The sequence below is a fragment of the Agelaius tricolor genome, unplaced genomic scaffold (assembly GCF_023055355.1).
Source record: "Agelaius tricolor isolate 1412-34295 unplaced genomic scaffold, bAgeTri1.0.p SCAF_16, whole genome shotgun sequence".
Lineage (NCBI taxonomy): Eukaryota > Metazoa > Chordata > Aves > Passeriformes > Icteridae > Agelaius > Agelaius tricolor.
This window is the reverse complement of record NW_027269276.1, coordinates 3,182,418-3,200,699: the sequence shown is the minus strand read 5'-3', so window position 1 is coordinate 3,200,699 and position 18,282 is coordinate 3,182,418. Positions and strand designations below refer to the sequence as shown.

General features: G+C 40.9%; 1 protein-coding gene across 3 annotated transcripts in view; it reads right to left on the bottom strand.

Annotated features, from left to right (window-relative positions):
* CERS3 (ceramide synthase 3) overlaps positions 1-18,282 on the bottom strand; it is a 54,546-nt gene that overhangs the window by 36,105 nt on the left and 159 nt on the right. The window contains exons 2-9 of one of the 3 annotated variants that reach the window (XR_011681437.1): positions 13,936-14,470; positions 13,760-13,849; positions 12,776-12,917; positions 11,959-12,549; positions 9,433-9,613; positions 7,380-8,464; positions 6,602-6,821; positions 3,834-4,950 (exon numbers count right to left, since the gene is read on the bottom strand). Coding sequence is in view for 1 of the 3 variants with exons in the window: in XM_071441237.1 (XP_071297338.1) it covers positions 4,811-4,815 (5 nt within the window). In the remaining 2 variants the exon portion in view is untranslated. Of the gene's footprint in view, positions 1-3,833; positions 6,822-7,379; positions 8,465-9,432; positions 9,614-11,958; positions 12,550-12,775; positions 12,918-13,759; positions 13,850-13,935; positions 14,471-18,282 lie in introns of those variants that run through there. The other 2 variants (XR_011681436.1, XM_071441237.1) reach the window with 2 other exon arrangements.

Genomic DNA, 18,282 nt, shown 5'->3' with positions numbered 1-18,282 from the left:
CTGTAAGCCTGCCATGAAAGAAGATGGGACCCAGGCAATATTTGCAACCTCTTCATTTATAACTCCTTGTGAGAAAAACGTGGGTTTCTTCCTATGGCATTTCTTTAATTTTAGGTATTCTATCTTGCAGCTATTACAAGTCTTTGGTCCTTCCATGAAACTGGGAGCACTATTCAATAACCTGATGCACCAGAGAAACATTAAACATGAAAGGGTATTTCAGAAAAGATTATGGCTTGGCTGCTGCTTTAAATGATCTCCAAACTTTCCCACATCTGAGTGAACCACTGCTGTGAACCAAGCAGAAGATTTAGGAACTCTCTGCCAATTAGGAAAGCCTAGAGCAAACTGATTCATGCATCACTTGACCTATGCTGGGCCAGGAATGGAAGAGGTTAATTGGCACCAACATCTTTCTTATGCTTAAAACCACAATTTCTTCAGTGTTACAACAAATTGCAAAAAAAAAAAAAAAAAAGTTGGGTTGACTGGAGCAAACATGGGACTGCTACAAAAATAAAAAAGGAACACATGTTTTAACATGTGTTACCCTTTTTGAGCAGCATTTGTTAGGCTAGCACCACCTAGATAGGATACTATTACAAGATTAAAGATATTCTGTGGTAAGTAACAAGCTAATCATACCCCCTTGATTAAAGTGCCCACTGACCTTACAATTATCCCTGCACCTCCATAGGGCTTATCCTGCAGGAGTCTTAAATTTGAATGCTGGAAAAAAAAAATCAAACCAAAAAAATACCTTAGTCTGCACGTCTCACTGAGAAAATAAAAATTTAAAAGTTTAAGTGCCACTATTCCTTACTTGCAGCACAATATCTACTCATTCATTGGACATTTTAATATAACTAAATATAGCTAGATAATGGAGACATGTATTTTACCCAATTATTTTACACATCACTGGGAATTATGTATAAGTTCTCAGTAAAAAAAGTATTCCAACAAAGTAAGAAAAATTTGCTTCTTTCAGAAAATGTTACAAAATGTCCCTCTTTTCCAGTCAGCTGAATTCATGTAATAAATTACTGTTTATCCACACAGTGGGTGTGAGCTTCCAGCCGAGGTTCCAAGCAGTTACATAAGAGAGTTTACAGTATTAGTAAACTTTCTCACTAGAGAAAACCCTCCCGGCAAATCTTTGAGACTTGTTTTAAATCTTAAGCTTCTAGAATCAGAAGTATGTGTGGTGGTACTTGCAGAGGGAGAAGAAACATCAAAACAATCCCCAAAACCCCTAAGGGTTTCTTTTGTTTCCCTTAATATATATATAAAAAAAATATCCTGGAATGAATGTGGGGAACCAAAAATAAATGTTTTAGATATACTGTCTGTTAGTACCTAACCATTTTTGCTAACTGATTATCTCAGTGGTAGAGTGTTAAACAAATCTCAGTCATATGTATACATGGAGGAAAAGTAAGAATCAATTTGATCTAATAATCATTTGCACTCTGAGTTCTCTCTTCACCACCAGTGAAAGCCATCTCCTTGCCATCAGGAATTCCTTCAAGATTAAAGTAAAAAACCTTGACATTCCTGTACTTTCTGTGCCTCAAGAATCAACAAGAGCCTGAAAATTAATCATTCCAAGTCATGTGTCACAATATCATATTCAAAACCTTGTAATCTGTAGTTTAAAAGCCAAGATCCTTCTTTTCACAGGAATTCACATCTTCTAATATGCCAGCCTTCCCTTACACCAAAGGAATGAAAAAGTCTCAAATCTCTCAGAAAGCTTTTTCCTCAAGATGTTTCCTCCTAGTATGACCTGATTCATAATCCAGATCCTTACAGGGAAAGGTTCACTAAGGAGAGGCTCGTTACTAATTAATTAGTAATGCCATCTGTCATAAATAAAGACTAGATACCTGATCTTGAATGCAGCAACCATTAATGCAATAGATATTTATCATCCACAAATGCCATTGCAGGTACAAATGAGGAAAACTTGAACACACGGGCTGAAATCTTCAAACCAATTAAATCTTCTGAAACTGTTGTTTCAGAACTCGGTGAATTTTAGCCAGAAAGAAAATTCATTACTTTGAGAATCTGGGCTTTAGCAATAGGAGGAAGATGACTTGGATGAAGTGGGTGAAGGGAGGATATCAGGAGCAATAGTGGAAGGATAAAGTCAGTGCAGGGAAGGAACTCCCTCTGCTGCTGATCCAGCCTGCCATAGGCTTGGGATATGCCTTAGGAAAAAAGGCTCCAGGAAAAGACCTTACCTGGGGACTGCCTTGCAACCAACTTCTCTCACACACTCAACCACCAAGGCCAGGAAAACCACAATTATGCTCCCTTACAAGCCCTTGGCTGTATTCCATTCAAATACTGAACACACCCTGTATCAATCAGCCTCCTGGACAGGAATTAAGAATCCTCTCCTATGCAGGGGCACAGAGATGTGATTTGCTGAAGAGTTCATCTGCTCACAGTTTGGTTGTGACATTCCTTATGTAAAATCCTAATTGTTTTGTCTTTAAATTATCTTGGTGAGAGGGCTTTTTTTCCTTTCCCTTGATTTAGCATCAACTTGTCCATACTTGTCCAAGTCTCTTTTCTGTTAAAACACCAGAAAAGTCAAATATAACTGCTTATCTATATAAAGAACTGTCACCAAGTTTGTTCCAGTACATTTGCAGAGGCAAAAGTCACGTTTTCCTCTCCACCTACAGCACTGCCAATTCACTCAACACTCCTGTGCTGCCACTATCTGAAAATCTAGAAGAATTCACTCAATCTTCTGGCTGCAGCAATAAGAGATTTAACAATTAATCCAATCAACTTAGAATTTCTTAACCCATTTCCAACAACATAAGAATAACATAGGATTCAAAAAAATAATGAATCCTTGGGGCTGGAAGCATTGGTTTAACAACAGTATGAAAATAAACCCCAACAATTTGTAACACTTGCACGTAAGACAATGCTGCAAACATTGTTTGATTACGTTGCTGGGAGACTCTTGGAGCATCAATCTTTAATCACCCACAAAAAACATAAAACATGAGCATTTGCTTGGTGAAACAAAGAGAATTCCTTTGACGCTTCACACTCGGCAATTCCCACTTATGCATCAGCTCTAAGTGACAATTACAGAAAATAATTGTAAATAATTATACAGAAAATAGTGGCAGCACACTGGTCAGTGATTTTAGCTGAGGTAAAGAAACCCACCTTTAGAGGGACCAATGCTCTGTTGAAGGTCACCAAGTACTGGATTCTCCCTTGAGGAGATAAATAACTTTCTAAAAAATTTGGTTGAGTTTGGTATTTGCTGCTTAATGGGTCATTGCCTAACTTTCACAGTAGCTGTAATGGTGTCAGCAGAAAGGCACAAATTTCTTGAAGAATATAAATATTATCAAGGAAGCCAAGTACTAGAGGTAAATGTCCAGAAAGCATTAATTTCTGTTTCAGTTAAATCCCTGCATGAAAGAACTATGAAAGATCTGTAGAGACAAAGTTACTCCAAGATCTGACAAACCCTGGAAGGTGACACTTGAGAATAAAGCTTTTTCCTTTCCAGCAAGGAAAGAAATATGGACATAGGATTTTGTCATTTGTCTTTTTCACTTAATCAATATACATTCCTTTGCAAAACAGACTTCAAATTATTATTCATGTATTAATATGTGGCTATTACTTCCTCAAATGCTAAGGGCATTTGGAACATTTTAGAAGTACCACAGAAAATATTAATTTTTAACTCTCAAGAACTAGGATGAGATGGGGTAGATACCTGGCTAACTCCAATTAGCAGCTACAATTCCTGACAATTTCAGAATATGGGCCTGCAAACCTTCCCTACAAACTTTAAGGAAGCCACCATTCAGCAGTGCTCACTGTTGAGGTTGTGTGTGCTATTTTTTCCAACAATTCACATTTTTTCCAAATATCCCCCCTAAAAGGACACTGCTGACTGGCAAAATTCATGTTTTGCAGTACAGGGACAGTAGGAATCAGAAATGACTAAGGATATTGTAATTCTCCATGAAAATTTTTACCATCAAATTTATTTTATTCCTTCCATTCATGATGTAATTGGAGCCAGCACCAAGCCAGCAGGTGTATTAAAGGGCATCTCTGTCAGCTATCAGCAATAAAATCATTTACACAACAGTTAAGAAGATAATGACTTAGAAAAGCTTAAATCCCTGAGATGTTTCTCAATGAAGTCCTGGCCCATTCCTGCTGTGGAGGCAGGGGCAGTAAAAGACTGCTGCCATCCATTCTGACACACTGCTGGCTTCCAACCAGGGTCCAGAGTGAACCAGGCAGCCCAGAAGGGTTGAACAAAATACAGCAAGAATTTACAAACTCATTAGGGTAACTCTAAGGGAAAACACACTGAAGTAACATTGTTATGACCACAATATATTCACTCCTACTGACACTGTGATAAATCTCTGATGCTGACTTCAGAAACCATCCCAGGCTGACTCTGGAAGAAGTACAAACAAAGCTTATCCTACAGTGATAAACCAGGGAACAACCAAGGCTCCCTATTCCCAGCTCAACAAGGGTACTGCAGGTATGGAGGTTCCCAAGGTTGGTTTTTATTCTTGTACTACAGGATTAAAACCTGTACTACGAGTCTTAAAAGCAGAATGAAAAGCAGCCATAAAAATATTGGAGAAAATCCAGTTTGAAGAGCCACAATTGTGGAACCACCTGGATTCAGTTGTAGCTTCAATCAAGCTCTACAAACATTGAGTTAAAAAGTTAAAAAATGCTCTTTTTAAAAAGCACATCCTGTAAGCAACTTCTAGTGCTAACTGCTTACCTCATTAAAGCTTAACTTATTCTATTGATGTTGAAGGTAAACTCCACCAAACAACTGCATCAATGGCCAACTGAACACTTCAGGAGGAGTCCTCAGATAGAAAACTGTGTCCACACAGGTCACCTGATTGTTCTGGCTTGCTTTGAAATAATACAAGAAAAGTTGACAGCTATCAATATCCAGAGGTAAGGCACATTGATCTAATTCCCACGTTCTAACTTAACACTGGTAACAGGTTCTGCAGCTGAATTAAAATTAATTTGTTCTAGGACACGAAATAACAGCTGTGCCTGAAAACTTTGTATCATTGAAAAAACCCAACCAAAATGTAACCAAATCACTTTCTACACTCACCAATTGATTAAAACACAAATTCTTTAGCAAGGTGCTTTTTTTGTGGTTGGCTTTCTCAATACAGCCAAAGAAGTCCAATCCACCTTCATGGTTCACCCTCAATTTGTGAGCAATAAAAAAATCCTGACTCATCAATTTAACTCCATCTCAGGTCATAAATGGTAAAATATCAACACATTAAGGTATCTAGTTGCCAGATACAAATTATGTTTACCCACTTTTATAACTAAAACATTCTAAAATTAAAACAACGGCTTTCTGAGAAGGAAAACATAACTTCTAATATTTCTAATAACCAGGTGGGCACACAATCAGCCTCAAGCCTGTAAGAATTAAATACAATTGGACTGCAACTGGATTTGCTGTACTTAAAAAAATCAGGACACCTACATTTCTTGCTACATTCTACACACTGTCCTGACATGTCTAAACTCTTTATAAAAGCTTATATAGTTGTAGTAATCACTGACAAATAAGCCTAGGACTTATCCAAAATTATCACACCGTTCTACCTTTCCCACTCAGCTTATCATATCAGTGTCAGAGATATTGCTGCAATTTAGACACTTCCAACTGGCAAAGTGTAGATCAAGAAATGCTGAACAATATTTTACACTGAATCTTATGCTCAGTATAAACAGAATTACTCAATTAAAATAAACTAGCCAGCAAAGTCTAGGTTAGAAAAGGAGTGAGGATAGTGGAAAGGATTTCACTGAAGTATAAGCACCTACCTACTTTGAAAATTGTGAACTTGAGAAACTCTTGCTCAACCACCTTGCCCATGGCACTTCCTGTGTTTGAACTGAAAAAGTTCCCAAGTTGTCTGGAGCTGCAGCTCTGAACACGCCCAGAGGGATTTTAGTCCTGACAGAAATGAGCAACTCAGCAGCTACAGCACAACTGGGCTCAAACAAAGAGAAGCCAGGCATGTTGCTGCCCTGGACAACTCCAGGGTTAGCTCTTAACTACAGCAACTGCAGGCATGAATGCAAAGGTTTCCATTCCTTGACATTCCCACCCACCCCTCTGCACAACAGCTGTCTAATCTCAGGAAGAAACCATGGTACAGCAAACACCCAGAGCTTCTCATGCCAGTGAAGAGGATCACTCCTTCCTGCCTAAAATACTGCTGTCATCCTGGAGGGGTAAGACTGAGGTCCAAACCTCCCTGTCTGTGCACTCATACCATTCCAGGAGCACTGGAACTGCCAGCTAATGGATCCCATACACTACATCCAGTTTTCTTCCTCTCCCAGTTGCATTGATTCACCAGTCAGGGCTAAAGACTAATCTAGAAGATGGCCACAGAGAATTGAAGGTCAGCAACCTGCTCCAGAGACTGCTCACCTCAGCTCAGTCTCTATTTAAATTTAACACTAAATTTCTATTCAAAGGGAAGAGAGCACTTGTTCTCAGTCAGAACAGAGCACTTACCTTCAAGAGCAGATCCTAACAGGAAAGCTGCTTCCCACAGTTCTGAAGAGGTCTGAGGTTTTCCCAGTGCCTAACCCTTGGCAGATCATTACAAGCTGCAGGTTCAATGAAGCAGCATCAGGTGCTTTCCTGCTAAGAGCAACTGCCTTGGATCCTGCTCTGAACTCACTCCCCCAGGCAAACTCTCAGACACTCACTCTTCTGGTTATTCAAATTACATCTAATAAAAGATAGAAGTATAATAAATTTAACATCTTCAATATCCTTCTCACTGCACTGGAGTCACTTATTTTCTAATTCTCTTTCTGATTTATTAAATATACATCCTATATTTATAGGAAATGCATGATGGATGCAAAAAATTCTGTTGAAATGTCACTTCTGCATCACCTAATCTTAGTTAAAGATATAATGCTCAACTAAAATTTTCCATAGACAATATATCCTTTAATTTCACATCTACTTTTTCTTTTAATTAAATGAATTTAGACACCTGAAGGTCCACTTTGAGCAATGCACCAATGCAGAACACACAGGATGAACAATAAACTGTCCCCAGCTATATTATTTGGCCCAACTTCTAAGCAGTCAAGTGTTGCATTAACTTTGCCCCGAGTCCATGAACCACCACTAATCTGGCAATGAACTAAAAATAGAATTGAGTATAATTGGCAATACTTTAGCATATATTTTTGAAATGCTTTCACATGAGTTATTTATTACAAAAAGTTGAATATCCAACAACTCATCCCTCTATACTGTACACTGACATACACACCATGAACGAGCTTAGGACCCTCAGGTCATGGATCACATCACTGGATGCAATTCCAGATTTTAGGGTTCCAATCAAATCCATGTTCACCCTGCCGGAGGTTAAATGCACTGACTAGTGCAAGAGGCATGAGGCAACAAGTCATTAATCTCATGGAAATATTCCCTGGTGAACTCGTTAAAAAAACCCACAAGGACACTTGGGATTATTGTGGATTCATGGATTTACTCATCTTCTCAACGTGGCTCAGCAGTTTCAACAATGCAGATGGATTGTATGGGAAAAGATTTCTTCTCTGCAACCTCAAAATAGCCTCCTGCAGCTCTTCCAAACACTTTGTTGATTTGTAAAGCATTACTCTTAGGGGAGCAATGTTATCTGGAGATGCCATACGAGTCCAACAGGATGAGGTAGGAGATCCCTTCGGTTTCGGAGGCGACACTTCAGAGGTGCGTGGATTCCGGTCATCATCTCTGCAGCTGCAACCTGTTTCCCTCCTCCTCACCTCACCCTCATTGTTTGAGGGCAATTGCTTTGTGTTTACCAAACACTCTTTTCCATCTGATTCCACCTCCGAGTCCTCTGAGCTGTCATAATTAACCAGGCTTTGAAGAGAACCGAGCAGGGACGCGCTATCAGCGCCGGTCAGTGAGTCAGACCGGCTCCACTCCGCAGCCTCATTATCACCGTGCCGTGCTGTAAACACCGGGCAATTGTGAGCAGCAGCCAGAGCCATCGCAGTCCGTGGTTCTGCTGCACAAACTGCATTTGGCAAACTCTCCCCAGTCACGCAGCTCTGCTTGTCTCGGTGGGGTGGGTGGAAAGCGCTGTGCCTGGTATCGAAATGGTTACAGACATCGACAAAGTGATGCCACTCCTTCCCAAGGAGCTTCAAGTACCTGACCAAGTACTCCAGAAAGCAAGTTTCTGACGAAATCAGAAAATCTAGAAGTACTGTGGAATCAAATGCAATCTTTTCCAGAAAAAAAAAGAAGATACAGTGTGGGTTATATCCACGTGCATGCACAAGGAACTGCCAGGATTCCTCCTCTTTGTGGCTTAGGTTAGCAGCAGCACCACGCCGTAACCTGAAAAGTAAGCCAGGAAATAATTTAGTGGAAATTTCCTTTTTTTTTTAAAGCAGTAAGATGAAGTCTTGCCTTTTTTTTTTTAATTTTGTGAAAAAGTAAGAACAAAAAGAGAAGTCTTTGTATCAGAGTGAGAAAGAATGAAGGCAGGTGGGGCCAGGAGATGGGACAGCTCAGGAAGCCAAAGCACTTGAAGCAGGCCTTAAAGGGCACTCCTTAGGAAACCTTCTGCACTCGACAAAGGTGCTTCCAACACATCAACTGTACTTAAATATAAATATGAAATAATCTTATTTGAATAGTTTTGTTAACCTGAATTTAGGCTAACTTTCAGAATGTTACACACACTGGAAGAGGAGCCTACTTGCAGTTAAGTGTCTAAGAATTGTGTGTGTCTAAGGTGTTACTTGCATTATCTTCCCGCTTGAAGCTTGAGAGCCTTGTATAAATCAGCATAATATCTTGTATGGTAATTTAAACAACAATGAAGCATTGTACATCCAGGACAAATCCATGAAGAACACTTTGCAGTTGTTAGCAAGAGCCATTTTTATCAAGTAGCTGGAATTCCCATAGGGCCAATCCTTACAAACTCAGCCAGAAGTACCTGAATTATTGAAGCTTAATTCTAATATCCCATTCTTGTCAAACCTTCAGTGTTGTAAGAAAGCAATCTTGCTTTTTATCTGTAACCACTATTTTAGACATGGAGTCAATTATCCTGAATTACAGGATATGATAAATTATTTAGCAGGAAACTTTCACAACTCCTATCTCCACCCAAAAAATACTTAAATTATCAGCTCTTACACCACACATTACATCATCCTGAGGTTTGGGGGGGGGGGGGGGTTAAATTATCAAAAAATAATTTTCCTTCCAAAAAAAGCAACCAATAGGAATGTCACAGTAACCTCCCTGAAGTACAATTCTTCACAGTTCTGTCAGAAATAAAAAGGTACACTGACCTATCAAGTTTTAAATAGATGAGCAACAAAGCTTTAGCAGCTTCCCACATGTCATCATCTTGCTCCATGAAAACCAAGGAGAGCCATTCACAGTGATGCCCAGCTGGATGAGACTGTGGGGAAGGTTTTCCATGACTCCTCCAGAACAGCAGCAGCTGGGACATGGAGCTCTCAAAGTCTCCTGGAAAACAAAATTAACCACGAGCTTTGCTATGCATTTTTATTGGCAAACAACACACTCTTTATTTTTTAAATTAACAGTGCATAACAGTTCACGAATGCAGTTCTTTCCTTAGCTCAACTGATTTATCACAGCATCAAATTTTATAGATTAGTTCTTGCCGTTTTAGTGCAGTAGCTTACTCATAAAAATCACTTTGTATTCATTAGACAGAGACTCTTTCCCTTAAGTCAAAAAATTTACACTTTCAATACTAATGAGATACTAGAGAGCAGTTTTTGATGTAACACAGCACACAGTCAATGTTTAGAAAACAGAAAATTTTCCTGCAACATTGAAATCAATTTTATTTACCATCACTACGTGATTTTCTTTAATATTTGACTTTAAGATTTGCTTTTCCTCCCAGCAAATAATAGGAACATCAAATTATCTTTGTTATTAATAGTTACTCTTCAGACTGAAACTCTTCCCTATAAACCTGGAAATGATTCTCAAAATTGAAATTAATTGAAGTTAAGCCACCTTAATCCATGTTAATGACAAGAAGATCAAGCAGCTTCCTGGAAGGGAAATTAGCATATTAAAGCATTTAGGTGCTTGTTTTAAACACTTCCTGTAATTTCACTAAAATAAGGAAGTACCATTCTTTTCAGATTGAAATTCCTCTTGACAGTTGGGGTGTTTGAATCTAATCAAAAACCTCATTTTTATGTCATGAATCTGGAAAAGAAAGGAGAATGTGTTCCTTTGAGAAAGAATTTTCATAGATATCTAAAATGGGTATAGCCTACATTTTTTCTTTTCACTTGTTCTTACACAATCTCAGTCTCTACACAGTTTTCAGAAGGTGGATCACAAGTAAAATATTCTTTACAAATACTTAAAAATCTTTAAGAATGCAACTGACATCACAAATGTAACATCTTCCAAAAATCTGGAAAAAGTTTCACAAGCTGTCTTATGGAAGTTGTAGCTCTTTCACACGGGTGAATTAAAAATTGATTTTAGGCTTGCTACCTAGTATGGAAATATAAAAAGTAAAATAATATTTATGTCTAGAACTTCTACTAAAATGCCTCCATGTATTTAAAGTGCTGTAAAATTTCACTCTTGTTTAAAAAGAAACAGAAATTACTTTGGCCACAGGATCAGTACATATATTATTGCTGCCCCAGCCCAGCCTGGCACAGCAGCAGCTCTGCCCTCCTCCTGCCCAGCCAGCCCCTCACTGCAAGCAAGCAGCCCAAGGCAGCAGCTGTGGGGGGAATGCTCAGACCTGGGAACTGGAAGGGCCAGACATGTCAGCCAGGGTGAAGAACAACACAGCCATTTACATGAGGAGGATGTGGAGCTGCTGGAGCCAGCCCAGAGGAGGCCATGGAGATGCTCTGGGGCCAGGCTGGGAGAGCTGGGGGTGCTCACCTGGAGAATAGAACGCTCCAGGGAGACCTTAGAGCCCCTTCCAGGGCCTAAAGGTGCTCCAAAAGAGCTGGAGAGGGACTTTGGACAAGGGCCTGGAAGGAGAGGACAAGGGGGAATGGCTCCCCACTGCCAGAGGGCAGGGTGAGGTTGGATACTAGGAAGAAATTCTTCTCTGAGAGGCTAATGAGGACCTGGCACAGGCCCCAGAGAAGCTGTGGCCGCCCCATTCCTGAAATGTCCAGGCCAGGTTGGACAGGGCCTGGAGCAAGCTGGTCTAATGGAAAGTGTCCCTGCATGGCAGGGGTTGGAAGTGGATGATCTTTAAGGCCCCTTCCAACCCAAGCCCTTCTGTGATTCTGTGTCCCACAATTTCCCTGTGCCTTACTTTGGAGCTTCCTTATTTTTATTTACCTTTCTATACCACAGCTGGTTTTCCCTCATTACAGGGATGACATTGGCTGACAGTAATGCCTTGTACCTTCAATAAAATAAATACATAATGGTGTCCAAAGTTCTACCTCCACCTTAGAAAAGACAAGAGTGTTACCTGCAGCTCCTTTCAGTTCCCCACCCTGAACAGAGCAGATGCTTGTGCTATGGACTCTTTTCTTGTCCAGCTGAAGAAGAGCCTGGTGTTCTCAAGCTGGCTTAATGCTCTTAACAGGTAAAAATTTCAATCCCAAATGCAGCTGTTTCAAGCCCAGCATATTGCAGGGCTAAGGATTTGATAAAATGCAAGGAGACAACTAATTAGGCAGGACACAGCAACAGCAGTTTCTTGGGTGGGTCTTCTCCTTCCTCCCTCCCACCACCACTAATTCAGCTGAGATCTATTTGCAGTCTTAATGAGCTGTGACTACAAAATCTGAAAGCTCTAAAACTCTTGCTGCTTAATGAACAAAATTTAAATGGACTGTTACCTTTGATTTCTGCTTCTGTGGCAGAGTTGTGAATCTTGAATTCCAGTGCTTTAAGCACAACCAGACTTAAGGCTCTGAGAAGAGTTTGGTCAGAAGCACCTTGAGACTCAAGTCCAGGAGCAGTTTCACTGCTTCCAAAGTAGCTGGACTTCCCACTGAGTGGGATCTGATTAAGCCAAGTCAAATTCACAACCTGCAGAACAACATTACTCAGTGCAAGCATATCCTCACACAAAGATGGGGTTTGTAAGAACAGTGATCCACTTTTAGCATCTTCTCTGGACTTGTAAAGGGCACATTTTTTAAGGAGCAAAATGAATTTCTTCTTGATTACATAAGGAATCGATGAGCTAATAACATTGAGGACATAAGAAACTTTCAAAAATAAAATTCTCTGGCACCTGAGAGGTAATTCCAGTTCAATTCTGGAAACCAAAAGTGCTTCAAGCAGATCTATAAAACTGATCAGATTGTTTGTAGCTTCAGAATAAGGTGAAGTGTAATGGTGACTGTCAAAATGATGGAGCAGGATGGCACTATAAAATCCTTCAAGCACTGCATCAAGAGGAGCCAACAGCTTCTTCAGAGCACCTACAGCAACAAGAGGCACATTATTGACTTGTGGTGTAACAGATAAATCAGCAAATGAGAAATTAATCGGTGTTGTGACTACTTTCAGAATATAAATATGTTCAAACCACTACATTTGAACAGCGCTTGGTCACCCCCTATAAAAGCAAGGGCAGGGGCGTCCTGGAGCCGAACTACTCCCGAGGAATCCCGGGTGAGCTGCTCCTCCTGGCGGCACCGCCGCTACCTGCTCGGGCTACGGGCGCGTCCTTGAGCGTCTCCTTGAGAATCGCCGCCAGAGTCCACAGGCAATCGGCCACCCCCGCGCTCCCGGGGAATCCCAGCAGCGCGGCCAGGCTAAAGCTCAGCCACGGCACATTCACAGCGTCCTAAGAAAAAGAATTCCAAACCCAATCAGGTATGCTCCTCAGTTGTTATGCAAATTACATGAAATCATAATACAATGATTTCAAATTGTATATTAAAAAGGTTGAAATGTAGGCACAGACAAAACACAGGTAGAAACAACGTCTGTCCTGGGCCATTAATTAGGTCTTTAATTACAAACATGAAGCAACATATGCATGCAATAGAAATTATCTGTATGTTCCAAAAAGGGAAAACCAAACCTCCTAATGCCATGTGACCTACCCAAAATCAGATAATTCTGTAGACAGACCAGATCTGAACTCATAATTCCCAGACTACTTGGCGAGAAATATTACAAACATAATTACAAAATAAATCTGTGTTCAGGATGCTACTATGGAGACTGCAATACATATTCACTAAATGTACAGCAAATTAAAAAAAACCTCAAGTAATTGGGTTATTCAAACAAGAGCATACACCAAAGCATTTTATTAACTTCCAAGAGGTTATTATTTAGTTTTATCTACTGCATCATCCAACAGATACCAAGGTACTGTAAAAATACTGATAGTCTAGATCATGGCTTTTTTAATATCTGTATTGTAACCTTAAAGAGATTGTCATCTACACCCATTTTACCTTAAATGAGTTTCATAAAATTTCAGATTTTTATATATAAAGACACTCTACACTTCTGTTGCACATCAGATCTCCTTTCTTTCCACACTCCAGGCTCCTCCTAACACAGTTGACAAAGTTTCTCAGAAAACACAAACTTGGCTGTGGAGTCAAATGGAACAACCTGCAGGCACAGGTTCACTAAGCCATTTTTTGAGCTTTGAAGTGATGCCACACTCACCTCTTCCTTCAGCTGGAAATACACAAGAGATGCCAAACTTTGTGAGGCCATGTGAGATAACAGCCGATCATCAGAACCCAGCAGGTGAATCTGGAGACAGGTAAAAAAGGAAAAATATCTAAAGCACATCCTTATTTATTTTTCCTACTTTCCTAAAAACATCTTTCAGAATTTACCAATTTTGAGTCAATTTTTGCCTCCTTCAGAAGAAGAACAAAGATTTCACAGTACTTCTGTCTCACGTGGAGTTCAATTTCCTGGGACTCTGCTTTGGCCACCATCATTTTGATCAAGGTGAGCTGGAGCAGCGTCACCTCCCGTGGGCAGAACGAGGAGCTCATGTTTGCAAAGCTGTTGGATAAATCATCTGCTGCAGGGACAACATCTGACATATCAGAGTCCTGGTGGCTCCCAGTGCCACCAGCAGTAGATGGCAGATGCTGCTGATGACAGGATCCATCTCCTCCTGGTGGCTGCTCAACACACAGATTAATTAAAGAGGAATAATGATGGCTTTCCCTTGCTAGGGGAATGCCTGCCAGAACGTCCTTATACATCTGCTGCAGGAGACAGATCTTCATGATGAGATCATGAAATGCTCCACAAAATCCTGTGTGGCTTCACTGATTGTTCACTGCAAATCAGCTTCCAGGTCACTTTCATCCAGTAAGAGAAACAGGAGCACCACTGGGCACTTCTCTTCTAAGTTACCTATAAATAAAACATTCTGCTGTTACTTTGCAAGCAACTGGAAAATACAAAGGAACAACACATTCTTAGAGTTAATGCTACCATTATTAAACTTGTTTTGAAAATGCAAATTCAGCTGCACAAAACTGTCTCAGTGAGACATTAAAATGAAGAACTACGATGCTGGGAAGAAGCTCCCAGCTCCACTATTATATTACCAACACCAAAGGTCATTAGCTGGAATTAACAAACCCAAAGATGATTGTTATTAGGGGCTACTCCTAAAGATATGAGAACTTGGATTAAAGCCTTCTCTACATTGCTAAAACTACTAGAACCTAAACTCTTTTGTGATAGATGCCTCCAAATACAGCCATCAAATTTCAGCTGCAAATTTTCTTCTGAACTGGAAATGCTCATTACTCCACTGAGGCTGGAACTGGAAACAACTCTCAAAAAAATGGAAGCCAAAGGAAGGACAAGTCTTGACTTCTGCTGCACACAGGCTCAGGGTGGGCTGACCTCAAGGGCACAGCAATTAAGGAGCTGAAAATTAAAGAATAATTTAAAATCTGAGTGTAAAATTTCTTAAACATATTCAGGAAAGGTAAAAAAAAAATTCTTTATCCCCATGTCAATGGAAGATATCTTTCAATCACAGCACTGGAAGATTTGCTACAGCTTAAAATTAAGAGCTACTAAGAATTCAAATCTCTGCATCAAGTGTGAGCACCAAAGCCCTCACAATTTTCTGTGCAGTATGTAAATGGCCAAACAGATACCCCATCTTCTCAGGGAAAAAAAAAAACCAAAAAACAAAACAACAACAAACCCTTAAAAATATCAGGGTTTCTTTTTCACCTACATTAAGCATGATGCTCATCTTGTATGATGTATGCATGATGTAATATTTATCTTCTTAGAGCACTTTTAACGTGCTCTCTAGCCAGATCTCTTTTAATTAAACCAACAAACTCATGACCTTTATCTATGGTGAAGTTAGGAGTGGAACTAAAGTTGATTATAGGAATTTTCATACTTTTTTCATACTTTGCATACTTTTTGGATTCCCATTTCTAAGTGTAGCATAATCAACCAGGTAGAATTCCAGGCAGAATCCTGCAGCCATCCACCTGTAGTTGGCTTTTATTTAGATAGTGCATTTTCCCTTTCTTACCAAAGGAAGAAAACAGTTCAGCCTTCCAACCAGTAAGAAATTCTAAAGATCTTCCCATCTATGTATCAGTTTTACCTGCATTTGTCATCAGATCAAATATTTTAAATTACTACTTTTTTTTAGCAGAATATTAGAAAACAATGAAATTGTAAAAGTGTAAAATATGAGGCATTTCTGTTCTAGCTTATAATCTTCACAAGTTTTAAAAACAACATCAAACATTGAAAATTACACCTTCATTTTTACAACCTGATTTTTTCATTGCAACTGAAGCATGTATTGACAAAATGGCTTCCCAAAGGCACAAAGGATTAGAGGCAGCCCAAGATGTGCTATCCTGCCTCATCACTTCTCCCACCATCAGGAAGCAGTTCCTTCAGAAAAGAAACTAAAATTTGAGAGCATGAAGTTGCCTGCAGGAGGAATCTACAATTCCCTCTGGTGTGGTATTTTTAAAGACACATTCAGCAAGGGCTGACCTGGAAACTCCAAAATGTTACAGCATGTTCCTTACCTGACAGATGCAAGAACCCTTCCCCCATCCTTTCCCATACTCCACATTTTGCTGGATGTTAAGAATAAATCTGGTATTTCAGGCAATAAATTCCCTCTTCATTTGCAGAATCTTTTCAGAATTCTACTTGAGGTGGAAATTTATGACCTGAAACCTCATAAAATTTTTTCAGAAATCACTCCGAATATTTTATGTAGCTATTGTTCCCATCCTTGAGCTTTATTTCATCCTAAATGAATACCTAATAAAGTAAAATCATCTCAACACATTTACTCCTGTTTTTGAGATCAGCTTGAATTATCACCTTATGTGGTAGATGAAGGGACCTCATGCACAAATTCACATGACCCAGCAAGGTGGTTAAGGCAGAAGAGAGTCAGAACTTTTCTAGGGCACCCACTGTGGGATTTCACCTCCACCACACTACGCTGGCTGTGCCTTCCTGGATCCTCCCAGAACACATTTGTGTTCCGCCATTAATTTGCAAACTTTACAAAAGCATCTCCAAGATATGCCTCACTCACACATGACAACAGTGCACAAACGTAAGCCACTGAAGGAAATGAAAAGTGAGGGGGCTTATTTTGAAGGCATTTACTTCAAAGAGGGAGAAAATATCAGACAAGGACTAAATTTGTTTCAGACACAGCACGAGAGTGAAAAGCTCAAAGCTGAAGAGTAAAGGGAAGCAGTGACAAGCTCCAACCCTTATTTGTATTATTTATCTGAGTTACTCACGACTGCATCTAAAAACCAATTAAGGCAACGCCTCACAGAGCCAGACTCCTGCATAAACAACAGGGAACAGTTCTAAAAACCTTATATATAGACTGATCACATAAAGAAAAAAAGAAAAACTACTCAGAAAGTAAGAAACCAAAAAAAGGGGGTTTGTATGTTACTTCCATAATTAATAATGCTTTAAAATGAAAACCAAAGTCAAGTGGAGCTGCAAACAGAACGAGGGAAGAAACTTATGCCTCTTCACTTATATCTCTGAGTTATTGTGTGTCAATATAAGCCATTTGTGTTAGCTAAAAAAAAAAAAAAAAAGGAAAACGTGCTATCAACAATGTTAGTTCAGTCAAATTAGGAAGAAATTGTTCCCTGCGAGGGTGGGCAGGCCCTGGCACAGGTGCCCAGAGCAGCGGTGGCTGCCCCTGGATCCCTGCAGTGCCCAAGGCCAGGCTGGACAGGGCTTGGAGCAGCCTGGGACAGGGGAGGGTGTCCCTGCCATGGCAGGGGGTGGGATGGGCTGACCTTAAAGGCCCTTTTTTCTAGAAAAAAATATCCAAAACCCCATCCTATTTTCATTAAAAAATGAAATCTGATAAAGCTAAATGAAACCTCAGTCCGTGACTTTTGGCTATGAATCTGAAGGCTCTGGATGTGCTTATAATGAAATGATCATAGCATTTAAGGAATAAAAAAGACTTTGGACTCCTTGTACTCGCAATGACTTGGTAGGCTCATCTCGCAATAAATAAGCTCCTGCTCAGTGCTGAAACACTGTAAACGCCTCTAAATTCGTGTCATTTCCTTCCAGACTTTGCAAACAAGACGAGCAGTGCAATCCCTGTTCACTGTGGCACCTCAGCACGCCGGACGCTTTGGCTGCAATGCTGCCGAGCGCCCTCAGTCCCCGCCGGCAGGAGCGGACCCGGACCCGCCTCACCGGCCCTGGCAGCGCTGGGAGCTCATCGGAACCGCGACACTCGGGGTGACAGAGCGAGCACGGAGCCGCCGCTCCTCCAGAGCCCCCACAGCCGCAGCCTGCCGGTCCGAGGCCTCCCACTCCTCCACCAGTGCGGCTTCCCGGCCCGGCATCCGCACAGCGCAGAGACCCCGAGCCTCCGCACCCAGCCGGCGACCCCTTCCTTCACCCGCCCGTTTCTCCCTCAGCGCCCTGAGCCCGGGCGCTCTCCCCTCAGCCCCTCCCGCCACCGCATCGTTCTCCAAGGCCCCGCCCCCGTACAAATCAAACCACGCCCATATCGCATCAGCCCCGCCCCTCCTAATGCGGACCCGCCTCTTTCGCTCCAGGCCACGCCTCTCATTCCCCCGGCCCGCACACCCGCGGCCTCGCTTAGTCACCCCGAGCCGCGGAGCGCCCGGGCCCGTCCCCGCCCTGCTGCCCGGCGG